The sequence below is a fragment of the Callorhinus ursinus genome, unplaced genomic scaffold (assembly GCF_003265705.2).
Source record: "Callorhinus ursinus isolate GAN/ISIS: 27379988/994484 unplaced genomic scaffold, GSC_fseal_2.0 scaffold88, whole genome shotgun sequence".
Classification (NCBI taxonomy): domain Eukaryota; kingdom Metazoa; phylum Chordata; class Mammalia; order Carnivora; family Otariidae; genus Callorhinus; species Callorhinus ursinus.
This window is the reverse complement of record NW_027397150.1, coordinates 1,532,245-1,543,335: the sequence shown is the minus strand read 5'-3', so window position 1 is coordinate 1,543,335 and position 11,091 is coordinate 1,532,245. Positions and strand designations below refer to the sequence as shown.

Below are 11,091 nucleotides of genomic sequence, written 5' to 3'. Positions count from 1 at the left end.
CAACTTCTAAAAGGTCCGATTTTGTGCTCCGCGGCTCTAGCACTTGCCAGAAGCGGCCGGCGGAGGCCCCTCCCCCGCCGTCTATCCTCCCGAATATCGCCTCGGATTCACTTCTCCGCACGTCCTACCTTCCAGAAAGTGGTCACTTTTCTGTTCAGAGAGTTGTTGCTACTCTCTTCTTCGGTCTCCTGTTGAGTTCGTAGGTGTTCAGAATGGTTTGATCCCTATTCAGCTGAATTCCTGAGACCAGACGAAATCTAGGTCTGCTACTCCTCCGCCATCTTGCTCCGCCCCCCCAGGCTTGTATCTTATTAGAAGAGATGTGGGGTTGTGCCCAGGAAGGAGCAGTAGTTCTTAGTAGAGCAGCCCCAGACCTCTTAGACCTTTCTGTTTCTGTCAGCTGTGACCTGGAAGTCCAACTTAACAGGTCTTCAACTAAGTTCCTTAGAAATAAATAGTTGAGTAAGAATAAACTCCTTTGAATGGATAGTAGAAAAGCTGCACCTAGTAATCAAGCCCTTTATTTTTTTTCTCCTACAACAAAGTTTTATTTTTGTTACATCCCAGTGGTTCCTTGTTTTTTGAATAATAGAAAAATTTAAAAATGTGACCCCTAAATAGTAGTTACATGGGGCCATGAAAGATGCTGAACAAATGCTAGGAGGCATTATCCTTCTGTTATAAATGAAGCAGTTCAGTAGATAGGAAATTCAAAGAAAACAGGAATAGCCCTAGGGCATGAAGCGTCATTGTCTTCAGAGCTGGTCTTTTCTGTCGGTGACTTTCCTTCCCAGTAACTTTGTCCTATGGGAGGAGAGCTTCAGCTCCACTTCTGGAGCTCTGTGAGCATGTTCTCCTGCATCTCCTGGCTCAGGGCTGGCCAGTCTGAGATACGGGCTTTGGTGTAGATACCCCAGTTTACAAACTGGATCTCTTTTGAGGATGGTGCAGAGTCCCCCCTGTACAAATCCCAGTCTCTGTCACAAAGGAGGTCTTTCCTCACACCTCCCACCGTAGGAATCCTGCTCCTTCCCCAGGACAGTCTTGGGGGTGAGCTCCCCCAGGGGAACCCTACCTCAGCCACTTTCTCACCAAGACTTTAGTTGACCCAGAGCTCAGCAGTGTCCACGGGGGACTCCCACCCAACTGGCACAGGTAGGGGGGGACGGGGAACTTTCCTGGGAAAAAGTCTCGCTTCTGCAGAGGTGTCCCTGATGCCAAGATCCGCATCTTTGACCTGGGGCGGAAGAAGGCAAAAGTGGATGAGTTCCCACTATGTGGCCACATGGTGTCAGATGAATATGAGCAGCTCTCCTCTGAAGCCCTGGAGGCTGCCCGTATTTGTGCCAACAAGTACATGGTGAAAAGCTGTGGCAAAGATGGTTTTCACATCCGAGTGCGGCTCCATCCCTTCCACGTCATCCGTATCAGCAAGATGTTGTCCTGTGCTGGAGCTGACAGGCTGCAGACAGGTATGCGGGGTGCCTTTGGAAAGCCCCAGGGCACAGTAGCCAGGGTCCACATTGGCCCAGTCATCACGTCCATCCGTACCAAGCTGCAGAACAAGGAACATGTGCTTGAGGCCCTACGCAGGGCCAAGTTCAAGTTCCCTGGCCGCCAGAAGATCCACATCTCCAAGAAGTGGGGCTTTACTAAGTTTAATGCGGATGAATTTGAAGCCATGGTGGCTGAAAAGCGGCTTATCCCAGATGGCTGTGGGGTCAAATACATCCCTAATCGTGGCCCCTTGGACAAATGGAGGGCTCTGCGCTCATGAGAATCTCGGCACTGCCCCCTCCCTCTTCATGGCCACCAATAAAACCTACTTCCTGTCAAAAAAAAAAAAAAAGGGGGCGCCTGGGTGGCTCAGTTGTTAAGCATCTGCCTTCGGCTCAGGTCATGATCCCGGGGTCCTGGGATCGAGCCCTTCATCGGGCTCCCTGCCCTGCGGGAAGCCTGCTTCTCCCTCTCACACTCCCCCTGCTTATGTTCCCTCTCTCGCTGTGTCTCTCTCTCTCAAAAAAATAAATAAAATCTTTAAAAAAAAAAAAAGACGGGGAACTTTCCCCAGGACGGGGAACTCCTCATCGACCTCAGAGACAATCTTGTCACCCCCCCATTGATGACCTTGTACTCTCAGCCCAGGCTTAAAAAATGATCCCCTCATTGCTCTTGCCCTGGGTGCTGTAGGAGAAGAGGCCGTGGGCACGGGAGGGGTCAGCAGAACTGGGGGGGTGTAGGGGGAGTGCTGCAGAGGCTTCTCCACCTGTGTGATCAAGCTCAACGTGAGCATTACCTTAGGACACTCACGGTGAGCTTCGGTATCCATCTGTGGTGATGCCGCCTTAGCATTCATTCAGGCACATGCTCCGTACATGCAGTTTCTGTGAGTGTCTCCCGTGCCATGGGGTATGTAGATTTTGCAGATGAGAGGGATTATTTTGATGGGCTGTGTCCAGTGACCTCCCATCTCCTTGAAGTTAAACCTCACGTATTGGAGTTGTGATGACTCCATCTAGTTCTTTTCTTCAGGTTTCAAACAAATTCCTTAAATTTGTCCATGTATTCCACTTCCTTAATCCTGTTAAGCTGCTTTCCATCTCCCTGTGATCACAGTCCCCCTGACCCAGCCCCCTTTTTCATTTTGGCCAGCACTTTATCCCCTTCATCTTCCCTCCCAACCTCCTGGGATGGGTTGTCCAGATTCAGTAACCACTGTCCAGAATCTTGTCTCCTAGTCTAATCCTCAGAGCCGCTCAGGCCCTAAGTGCCACTTCCTGGAGGCAGTTCCCCACACTGTCATTCCTCCGACCACCTGAGTGAGGTTTATGGTGGGAACTTAGTTACCACCAGGCTTAGTTACCTTAGGATTCTTGAATGAAATACAGACTCATCGTCCTGGGATCTAGAGCCAGCCATGATTCTTTCCCAATCTACTGGTCTTGTCTTACTCCCTCCACAAATCCCATTGCACCCTCAGACTCTACTTGTGGGCATGTGCCCGAGTCTCTCCTTTGAATCCTAATTCATTTTCCCTAGCTGAAGTGGCTTTCAGATTATCTCTGCTTCTCAAACCTCCAGGGGCTAAGTCTATCCCTTATGCCGCCTGCTTCATGAAGTCTCTCCTGACCTCCTGATAAGAGAGGATGTTTCAATCTTCTGAAAGCCACAGTGATGAAGGGCAAAGATTTTGGAATCAGACAAATGTGGATTCCAAATCCAGTGCTCTTTTTCTAAATGTGAAAACTTAAGCATTCAAGCTTCGAGCATCTATATTTCCTCATGTGTAAAATGGTAATATAACCACTCACATTCCTGGGGCTTTAGTGGCTAGTAAACGCATACTAAAGTACTTAGCACGGTGCTTTACACAGAGTATTTGAAAAAATCATTGTTATTATGACATTTTATGGTATACGTTATTCTGTCTCATTACAGATATTTGTGTATTCATCCAAACACCCAGACGGGACCTTATAAAAGATGCTGTTTTTTCTTTCCCTGCGTCCCATCCATTGCTTAATATTTTGCTTTGTGTATACTAGTGACACGGGAGGTGTTTGTTGGATGAAACAAGCCATGATGAAAACTTGTGTAGAGTTTTTAAAAAGTGGAGAGACAAGGGAAAAGAAGGGAAAATACTTTGAGTCCAAGCACATTGCTATACTTCCTCCCATGGATTAAAGATTCTTACCAGAGAATAGTATGAATGCCTAATATTTAGAATTCCTCATCATGAATCAAATTACCATGTAGTTTGTGGAAAAAACACCCCAAAGAAATATGGTTCTTTTCTTCTTTTTCCTTTTCCTTACTGAGAGATTTAGAATTATGGCATAAGACGGGACCAGAGAAGGAAGACACATGTGGGGGAGGGAATACTTAGGGAAGTGGGGTGACTCAGAGCAATTGAGAGGGCAAAGGGAGGGGTCTGGCAGGGAGTAGGAGCCAGTTCTGGAGCTGGGAGGTGGAGCAGGGGAGGAGGTGGGGGTGCTGGGCAGAAAGGGAAGTTGGTTACCGGCAAGGGAGTTGATTCCCATTATCTTTAATATATTTTCTTATTGTATCTGCATTCTCACTGTTAAAAAGGAGAGATTGATATGGAAGTGGAGAACCTCGGAGTTAGCCTGTGGTGTTAGATGAGAATTTGTGGTTTTGCTGTGAATTCCTTGCCTACTAGACACTGTATATCACTAAGAGGAACCAGGGATCCTTGGAGAAGTGGCTAATTCCAGGTCTGGGGCGGGGAAAGTAGAAGATGAAACTGGATCACTGTTTTGTGCCAGGAAGGAAGGAAATGATCAGATAATGAGATCTGTCAGAAGAACACCAGAGCCCAGAGTGAAGGGGATCTCACCGACCACACTGGGAATAATTTGAGAATCAATATAAATAATGGAAGTAATTATAGCCCATTGAATAAAAGAGTAAACAATAAATCTAAAACGATATAGATGAATAAATAAGCTTGAAGAATAGGATATTTATATAGTTTCAAACTACATCTTTGCAAAATACTAATTTAAGAGTGACTGCAAAGTAGAGAACCATGATTTATACCACCTTAAGCAGTCCAACAGAGCATCATTAAAAATGGGATCTTTCAGAATCTGTGCCTTTTGATAGCATGTGGTGAAGGAGCCTAGCATACTCCATCTTGCCAGAGACATGACCTGAGTCTAGTCATGAAAAGAACATTAGACAAAACAGACTTTAAAGATCTTCAACAAAATAACTGGCCTGTAACCTTTGGAAGTGTCCAGGTCCTGAGAGACAAGGAGAGACTAAAGAACTGTTCTAGATAAAAGGAGGTTAACAACCCATGCTAGTGAATGTGAAGCCTGAGTCTGCAGTGGATTGCCTTTTTTTTTTTTTTAAGATTTTATTTATTTATTTGACAGAGACACAGGGAGAGAAGGAACCACAAGCAGGGGGAGTGGGAGAGGGAGAAGCAGGCTTCCCGCTGAGCAGGGAGCCCAATGCGGGGCTTGATCCCGGGACCCTGGGATCATGACCTGAGCTGAAGGCAGACTCTTAACAACTGAACCACCCAGGCGCCCCTGCAGTGGATTGCTTTAAAAATGTGATCAAACACTTAGCAAAACATTGAATGGGGTCTGAGAATTAGATGATAGTGAATCAGTGTTCATTTCTTGATGTGGGTGCTTGTTTTGTGGTGAGTGCCATTGTTTCTGTGAAGTACTGGAGTATTTGAAGGTGGTGAGCCCTGTATCAATAGCCTGCTTTCTGATAGTTGCAGGTCTTTGTGCTGCACCTTCAACTTCTCTGTGAATTTGAGGGGGGAAAAGTGTGAAGAATTTGGAGAAAGTGGCACTTCATCCTGCCTGGGATGATGATTGAGCCATGGTCAAGGGGAAAGAAAGATGAATGAATTGGGTCTTGGAAAATGGGGATGACTATTTAGCCTTTTTTTTTTTTAAAGATTTTATTTATTTTGACAAAGAACAAGAGAGAGAGAAAGCACAAGGAGGGGAACATCAGGCAGAGGGAGAAGCACGCTCCCCACTGAGTTTATAGGCATTCCTTCTCTTATAGACAGCTTCAGAACCAGGGGTCCAGTGTGCAGGTCATGTGCTACCTGTTCTAAGCTTCAGTCCTATCTGGAGAGATGTAGGTAATTGTAAGATTGCACATTCTGGAAAAGGTACCAGGTTTTTTGGTTTTTGTTGGAGATGCTATCAGATTAGATTTGAGAGATGTTGGGGATGTCTGTATGTCCTTGAGCAGGCTCTAATCCCATTTGGGTTGGGATCTCTTGTTCTGGGATGGGAAACCACAAAGACAGACCAATTGAGCTCATGTCTTAAAAGTTCAGCCTTGCAGATTCTTTCCTATCATCCTATGATCGAGTGTTTTTCTTCCACTGCCTTCAGATTTTTAAAGAGATCACTCTATCCATCCCTGGCATCTTAGAGTATTTGTTTCAGGGTCTCTGGAGAAGAGACCATAGGGTTCTGTTTATTTTCTGCAAGAGTAATTTATATGTAATATCAATTTTCAGGATATTGGCCTAAATTGCAGTTCTAAAATTCTTTCCCTTTCCCTAACAGGTTCACTGAGATTTAAACAACAGATAGATGATTTGTTGTAATATAAAATTCTGTAGTAGTTTCTTTCCTTACAAATGCAATTCTCTTTGCAACTTTGAACTTTTTTCTCTTTTATTTGGAGTACAATCTTCATGACTAAAACATTGGCAGCGCTAACTCTTCATTATGTTAGCCTGTTGTGGTGTTTTTATTTTCCCAAGAGGAGTATCTGCAAATACATTTATCTCTCGTCTTTTGTTGTCTCAGTGTTTTCTTCATCGTGTTGACTTTAAAAAAAAAATTATTGGATGGCTGCTGCTTATCACAGAGCTGATACCAAGATAATTTTAAGTGATTTGTCCAGAACTACATGTTTTGACGTTGAAAGATTCCAGATCAGTTTCCGGATATCTCAAGCCCCAGACAATTCCCGTGTTTCTTACATTCTAATGAGCCCCCAAAGAATTGTGGGTCTAGCAGTGACAGATTTGCAGAGACAGTCTAATTTGTGGTTGGGAATCTTTTTAAAAATGAACTTTGAGGTATAAAACATTACAATATTACCTAATATGATACAATAGCATGCTATACAATATAAATAATGTAATAAAATGCACCAATTTTAAGTATACATTTTGTTGAGTTTTGATGAATTTATACATTTTATAACTACCACCATAATCAACATTTCCTTTATTCCAAAAAGTTCCCTTGTGTTCTTTCACGGTCAATTCCCTAACAATTCTGGCAACCACTGATCTGTTTTCTTGCTCTATAGATTAAATTAGCATTTTCTAGAGTTTCATATAAATAGGATTGTACTGAATGTACGCTATTCTGTCTGAATTCTGTGATTCAGTATGTTAAGATTCAGCCATGTTTTCTTTGTATTGGTAATCTGTTCCTTTTATTGCTTGAGTATTTCATTATATGGATCTACCCTAAACATTTGAGTTTCTAGCTTTTGGCTTCTAGGGATGAAGTTGCTAAGGACATTCCATGAACATGTCTGTACACAGATGTGGACAGTGTGTGTACTCATTTTAATTCTTGTGCAAATACTTAGGAAAATCATTGAGTCATGAGATTAGTATGTATTTACCTTTCTAAAAACTTGTCAAAATGTTGTACAAATTGGTTATACCATTCTGCATCACCATCCCCAATGCTTAGGGGTTCCAGTTCCTTTACTTCCTTGCCAATATTAGGTGTTAAACTTTTCATTTTAGCCATGTTGAGTGGGTGTGTAGTGGTATCTCATAGTTTTATTGTTCATTTCTCTGATGGCTGATATGATATTGAACATCTTCCATGTGCTTTTCAACCATTTGTATATCTTTTGTGAAATGTCCAAATATTTTTCCAACTTAAAAAGTGTCTTAGTATTGAGTTGTAAGAATTCTGTGTATATTCTGAATACAAGCTTAGACATATCTACTGTGAATATTTTCTCCCAATCTGTGGCTTTCCTCATTTTTCTAACAATATCTTTTGAAGAAAAGAGGCTTTAGTTTTGATGAAGTTAGATTTATGACTTTTCTTATGGTTTATGCTTTTTGTTTTGTATCTAAGAACTCTTGATCCTTCCAGGGTTGTGAAGATTTTATCAGTTTTGTCCGGAATTTATAGTTTCAGCTTTTATATGTAGGTCTTCGATGCATTTTGAATGATTTTCTGTGTATGGCATGAGGTAAGGTTTGGGGTTTATTTTTTTTTCCCATACAGATACCCAGTTGTGGCAACATTTGTTGAAAATACTATCATTGAGAAATCTTAGAACTTTATAAAAAATCAATTGACTATATATGTGTGGATCATTTTTGGACTGTTTTTTTTCCATTGAACTATGTCTAACATGAATACCATGCCACCTTGATTACTGTAGTCTCCAAATGAAGTAGTACAAGTCCTTTACTTTGTGCTTCCTTTGAAATTGTTTTGGCATTCTTGGTTCTTTGCATTTCCGTCTAATTTTGGATTAGGAATGTTTATTATCCTGGCTAGAGGATTTTAGCATCCTAATCTTATGTTGAATCATTATGAATCCAGAAACTGGACAGACTTGAGACCTTGTTTAAGGAAGAATTTCACTGAATGTGATGAATAGCTCTGGACCTAAAATGCTGATCCCAATAGACTGGAATAATGATGTGGTCACTGAAGAAGTTGGAAAAATAGAGATGGAGAGCTTTTTCTGAATATCAGAAGGGTAGATGTTTCATTTGTTTTTGAAATTAAAAATTATGCTTGCAAGACCCACAAGTAGAAAAGTCCAGGGGAGGTTGTAGACTTGGGGGGCGGGGGAGACTGATAGGTTTGGGAGCAATCAACACAGAAATAATAGAAGAACATTGTGGAACAGTGTGGAGAGAAAAGCAGGGGCCACGTATTAAGCATAGACTAGCATTTACAATTACGATGTGGATGAAGTGAGCCGATTCATAGAGGATGATAACCACCTGAGCACTGAGAAGAGAGAGAGAGAGAGCTAGCATAGTGTTAAGGTCACAGAAGGTTTCCAGGAGGCAGAGTGTTTAGAAATGTCAAAAGAGGAAAAAGCAAAGTCTGACAGTTTTAGCCATGGAGACTCTGGTGACATTTGAGAGAACAGTTTGATGAAAGTGAACATGATAAAGTCAAATTTCGGGGAATTGGGGAGGGTGGGAGAGGAAGTCTGTTTCAGTAAAGTATGAAAATGAAAAGAGGGAGAACAATGGAATGGTCACTGTAGAGACCCACAGAAATTAGCTGCATGCTTTCTGCATAGGATAGGTGTTCCTTTCGATAAAGGGGACTAGTGAACTATTTCTCAATATTATATCAAATCCAGTGTGCACCCAGATTTTAAAAAACTCCTTCCTCCTCTTGTCTCAACTCTGGTGCCTACATTATCTTATCCATGCCTTGACTTATTCTAACACTTTCCTGTTGCAGTGGAGGCAGGGCAATGTCTTCCCATCACAATTCTCTCTTCCTGACTCCACCTCTTAAAAGGATGACTGGAGTCAGCAAAAGAGATCTCTTCAGTGACACTTGAGTAAACAATGGAGTGCTCACAGCAGAAGGTCTGCTTTGAGGGTCTGATGACCTGTTTGGACCATATTACGTCTCTGAAATAAGGTTTCTAGATTCAGAACTCAACTGAATGAAATACCATATAAAAGGCCTTGGTGACTGTCACCACATCCAGTGACCACTTCTCAAAGTTCTTCTTTCTAGACTCCTCCATTCTGCCATATCATTCCCACTGAGACACTCCTCTCTTGTTTTTTTTGACCTGCACTTCACCTTGTTAACAGAGTTTCTTCTTAGTGCTGGATGTCATTATCGGCGGGGACACAGAGCAGGACTTCCTCCTCGCGATTTGCTTCCGCTTACGTCAGTGTGATGCGTGTGAGGTAAGCACTTATTCAGAAGTCTTGTCCATGCACAGGAAATGGTTTGCTCCACAGTGATAATGTACACATGCGTGAGCCCCAAGGAAGAGCTGGTAGTTCTCTCTTCACGCGCAAGGACCCTGTGCCTGGGCTCGCTGGTCCTAAGGGAAGGAATTGGGCTCACTCTCTCACTTCAGCTGGCATTGTCCCTTCTTGTACACTCCAGTTGCTGATGGGAATGTTCTCCTTGACGACTTCCTTTATTGCTTTCAGACACTGATCTAGCAGAATGCAGAGAAAGAACTTCACAGAAGTGACAGAATTCATCTTTCTGGGATTCTCTATCTTTGGAAAGCACCAGATAATGCTCTTTGTGGTTTTCCTTACCATCTACATTTTAACTCTAACTGGTAATGTCGTCATCGTGACCATCAGCCATATTGACCATCATCTCCACACACTCATGTACTTCTTCCTGGGCATGCTGGCTAGTTCTGAGACTGTGCACACACTGGTCAGTGTCCCACAAATGCTTTCTGGTCTCCTTTTCCCTAACCAGCCCATCTCCTTGTCAGGCTGTGCAACTCAGATGTTCTTTTTTGTCATCTTGGCCACTAATAATTGCTTCTTGCTCACAGCAATGGGCTATGACTGCTTTGTGGCCGCCTGCAACCCCCTGAGGTACACAGTCCTCATGAGCAAAGGAGTGTGTGCTACGTTGGTATGTGGGTCCTTTGGCACTGGCCTGGTTATGGCAGTTCTCCATGTGGCAGCCATGTTCAGTTTGCCCTTCTGTGGCACAGTGGTGGGGCACTTCTTCTGTGACATTTACCCAGTCATGAAACTCTCTTGTACTGATACCACAGATGATCAATTATGGTGTTAGTTCATTTGTGATCCTGGTCTCTCTGGGCTTGATCTTCATCTCCTATGTCTTCATCGTCTCCACCATTCTCAGGATTGCCTCTGTTGAGGGCCGGAAGAAGGCTTTCGCCACCTGTGCCTCCCACCTTACAGTGGTCATTGTCCACTACGGCTGTGCCTCCATTGCCTACCTCAAGCCCAAGTCCGAGGATTCTGCAGAACAAGACCGTCTCTCAGTGAGTGATGTACACCATCATCTCTCCATTGCTGAACCCTGTTGTCTACAGCATGAGGAACAAGGAGGTCACGGATGCCCTACGCAGAGCTGTGGGCAAAAAACTTTTCTCAACAGATTGAATCACTTTGTCAGGAGACTTTTAGCCCAGTGTAATGTATGTCTGCTCACAGACATGCCACAATACACAAGTTCATTAAATACAGTGCTTCTTGAGAATAAGGTCAAAGAGTAGAAACACTTTCCTTTTTCATACTCTAGGGACAAGGTAGAAAGCAGGTTTATGCTCTAGTGAATATTGTTCCTTAGATACGGGAATCCTTCCAAGCCAGATTAGGACTACTTGTTTATTTGCCTCAGGATTTTGGTATGGGGACCTCTTGCCCCCAACTTCACCTGGCTCCTCTCAGTCAAGTCCTTGACCTAGTCTGGTAAGGAGATGTGAAGAGGAGGCTGTTGGAACAGATGTGGACAGAGTCTTAGGAAAACAAGCAGCAGAGACAGCCCGAGGATGGCTTTCATCCTTAGGAGTTAAATTACTTGCCCTGTAGCGATCCTTTCAGAA

The 11,091-nt window shown here is 43.2% G+C and overlaps 2 protein-coding genes across 2 annotated transcripts; both read left to right on the top strand.

Moving 5' to 3' along the window:
• Positions 1 to 1,189: 1,189 nt before the first annotated feature.
• Positions 1,190 to 1,849, top strand: LOC112814934 (large ribosomal subunit protein uL16-like). Its single transcript, XM_025860703.2, has one exon. The coding sequence runs from the start codon at positions 1,286 to 1,288 to the stop codon at positions 1,775 to 1,777; it is 492 nt and encodes a 163-aa protein (XP_025716488.1). The 5' UTR covers positions 1,190 to 1,285; the 3' UTR covers positions 1,778 to 1,849.
• A 7,867-nt stretch (positions 1,850 to 9,716) lies between these two features.
• Positions 9,717 to 10,648, top strand: OR10J5 (olfactory receptor family 10 subfamily J member 5). Its single transcript, XM_073888244.1, is given in 3 exon segments — positions 9,717 to 10,291; positions 10,293 to 10,530; positions 10,532 to 10,648. Coding segments are annotated over 3 exon segments (930 nt in total).
• Positions 10,649 to 11,091: the final 443 nt, after the last annotated feature.

Bases quoted from the DNA above. Each gene is read 5' to 3' on its own strand.
- LOC112814934 (XM_025860703.2), top strand. From the start codon at position 1,286: ATGGTGTCAGATGAATATGAGCAGCTCTCCTCTGAAGCCCTGGAGGCT.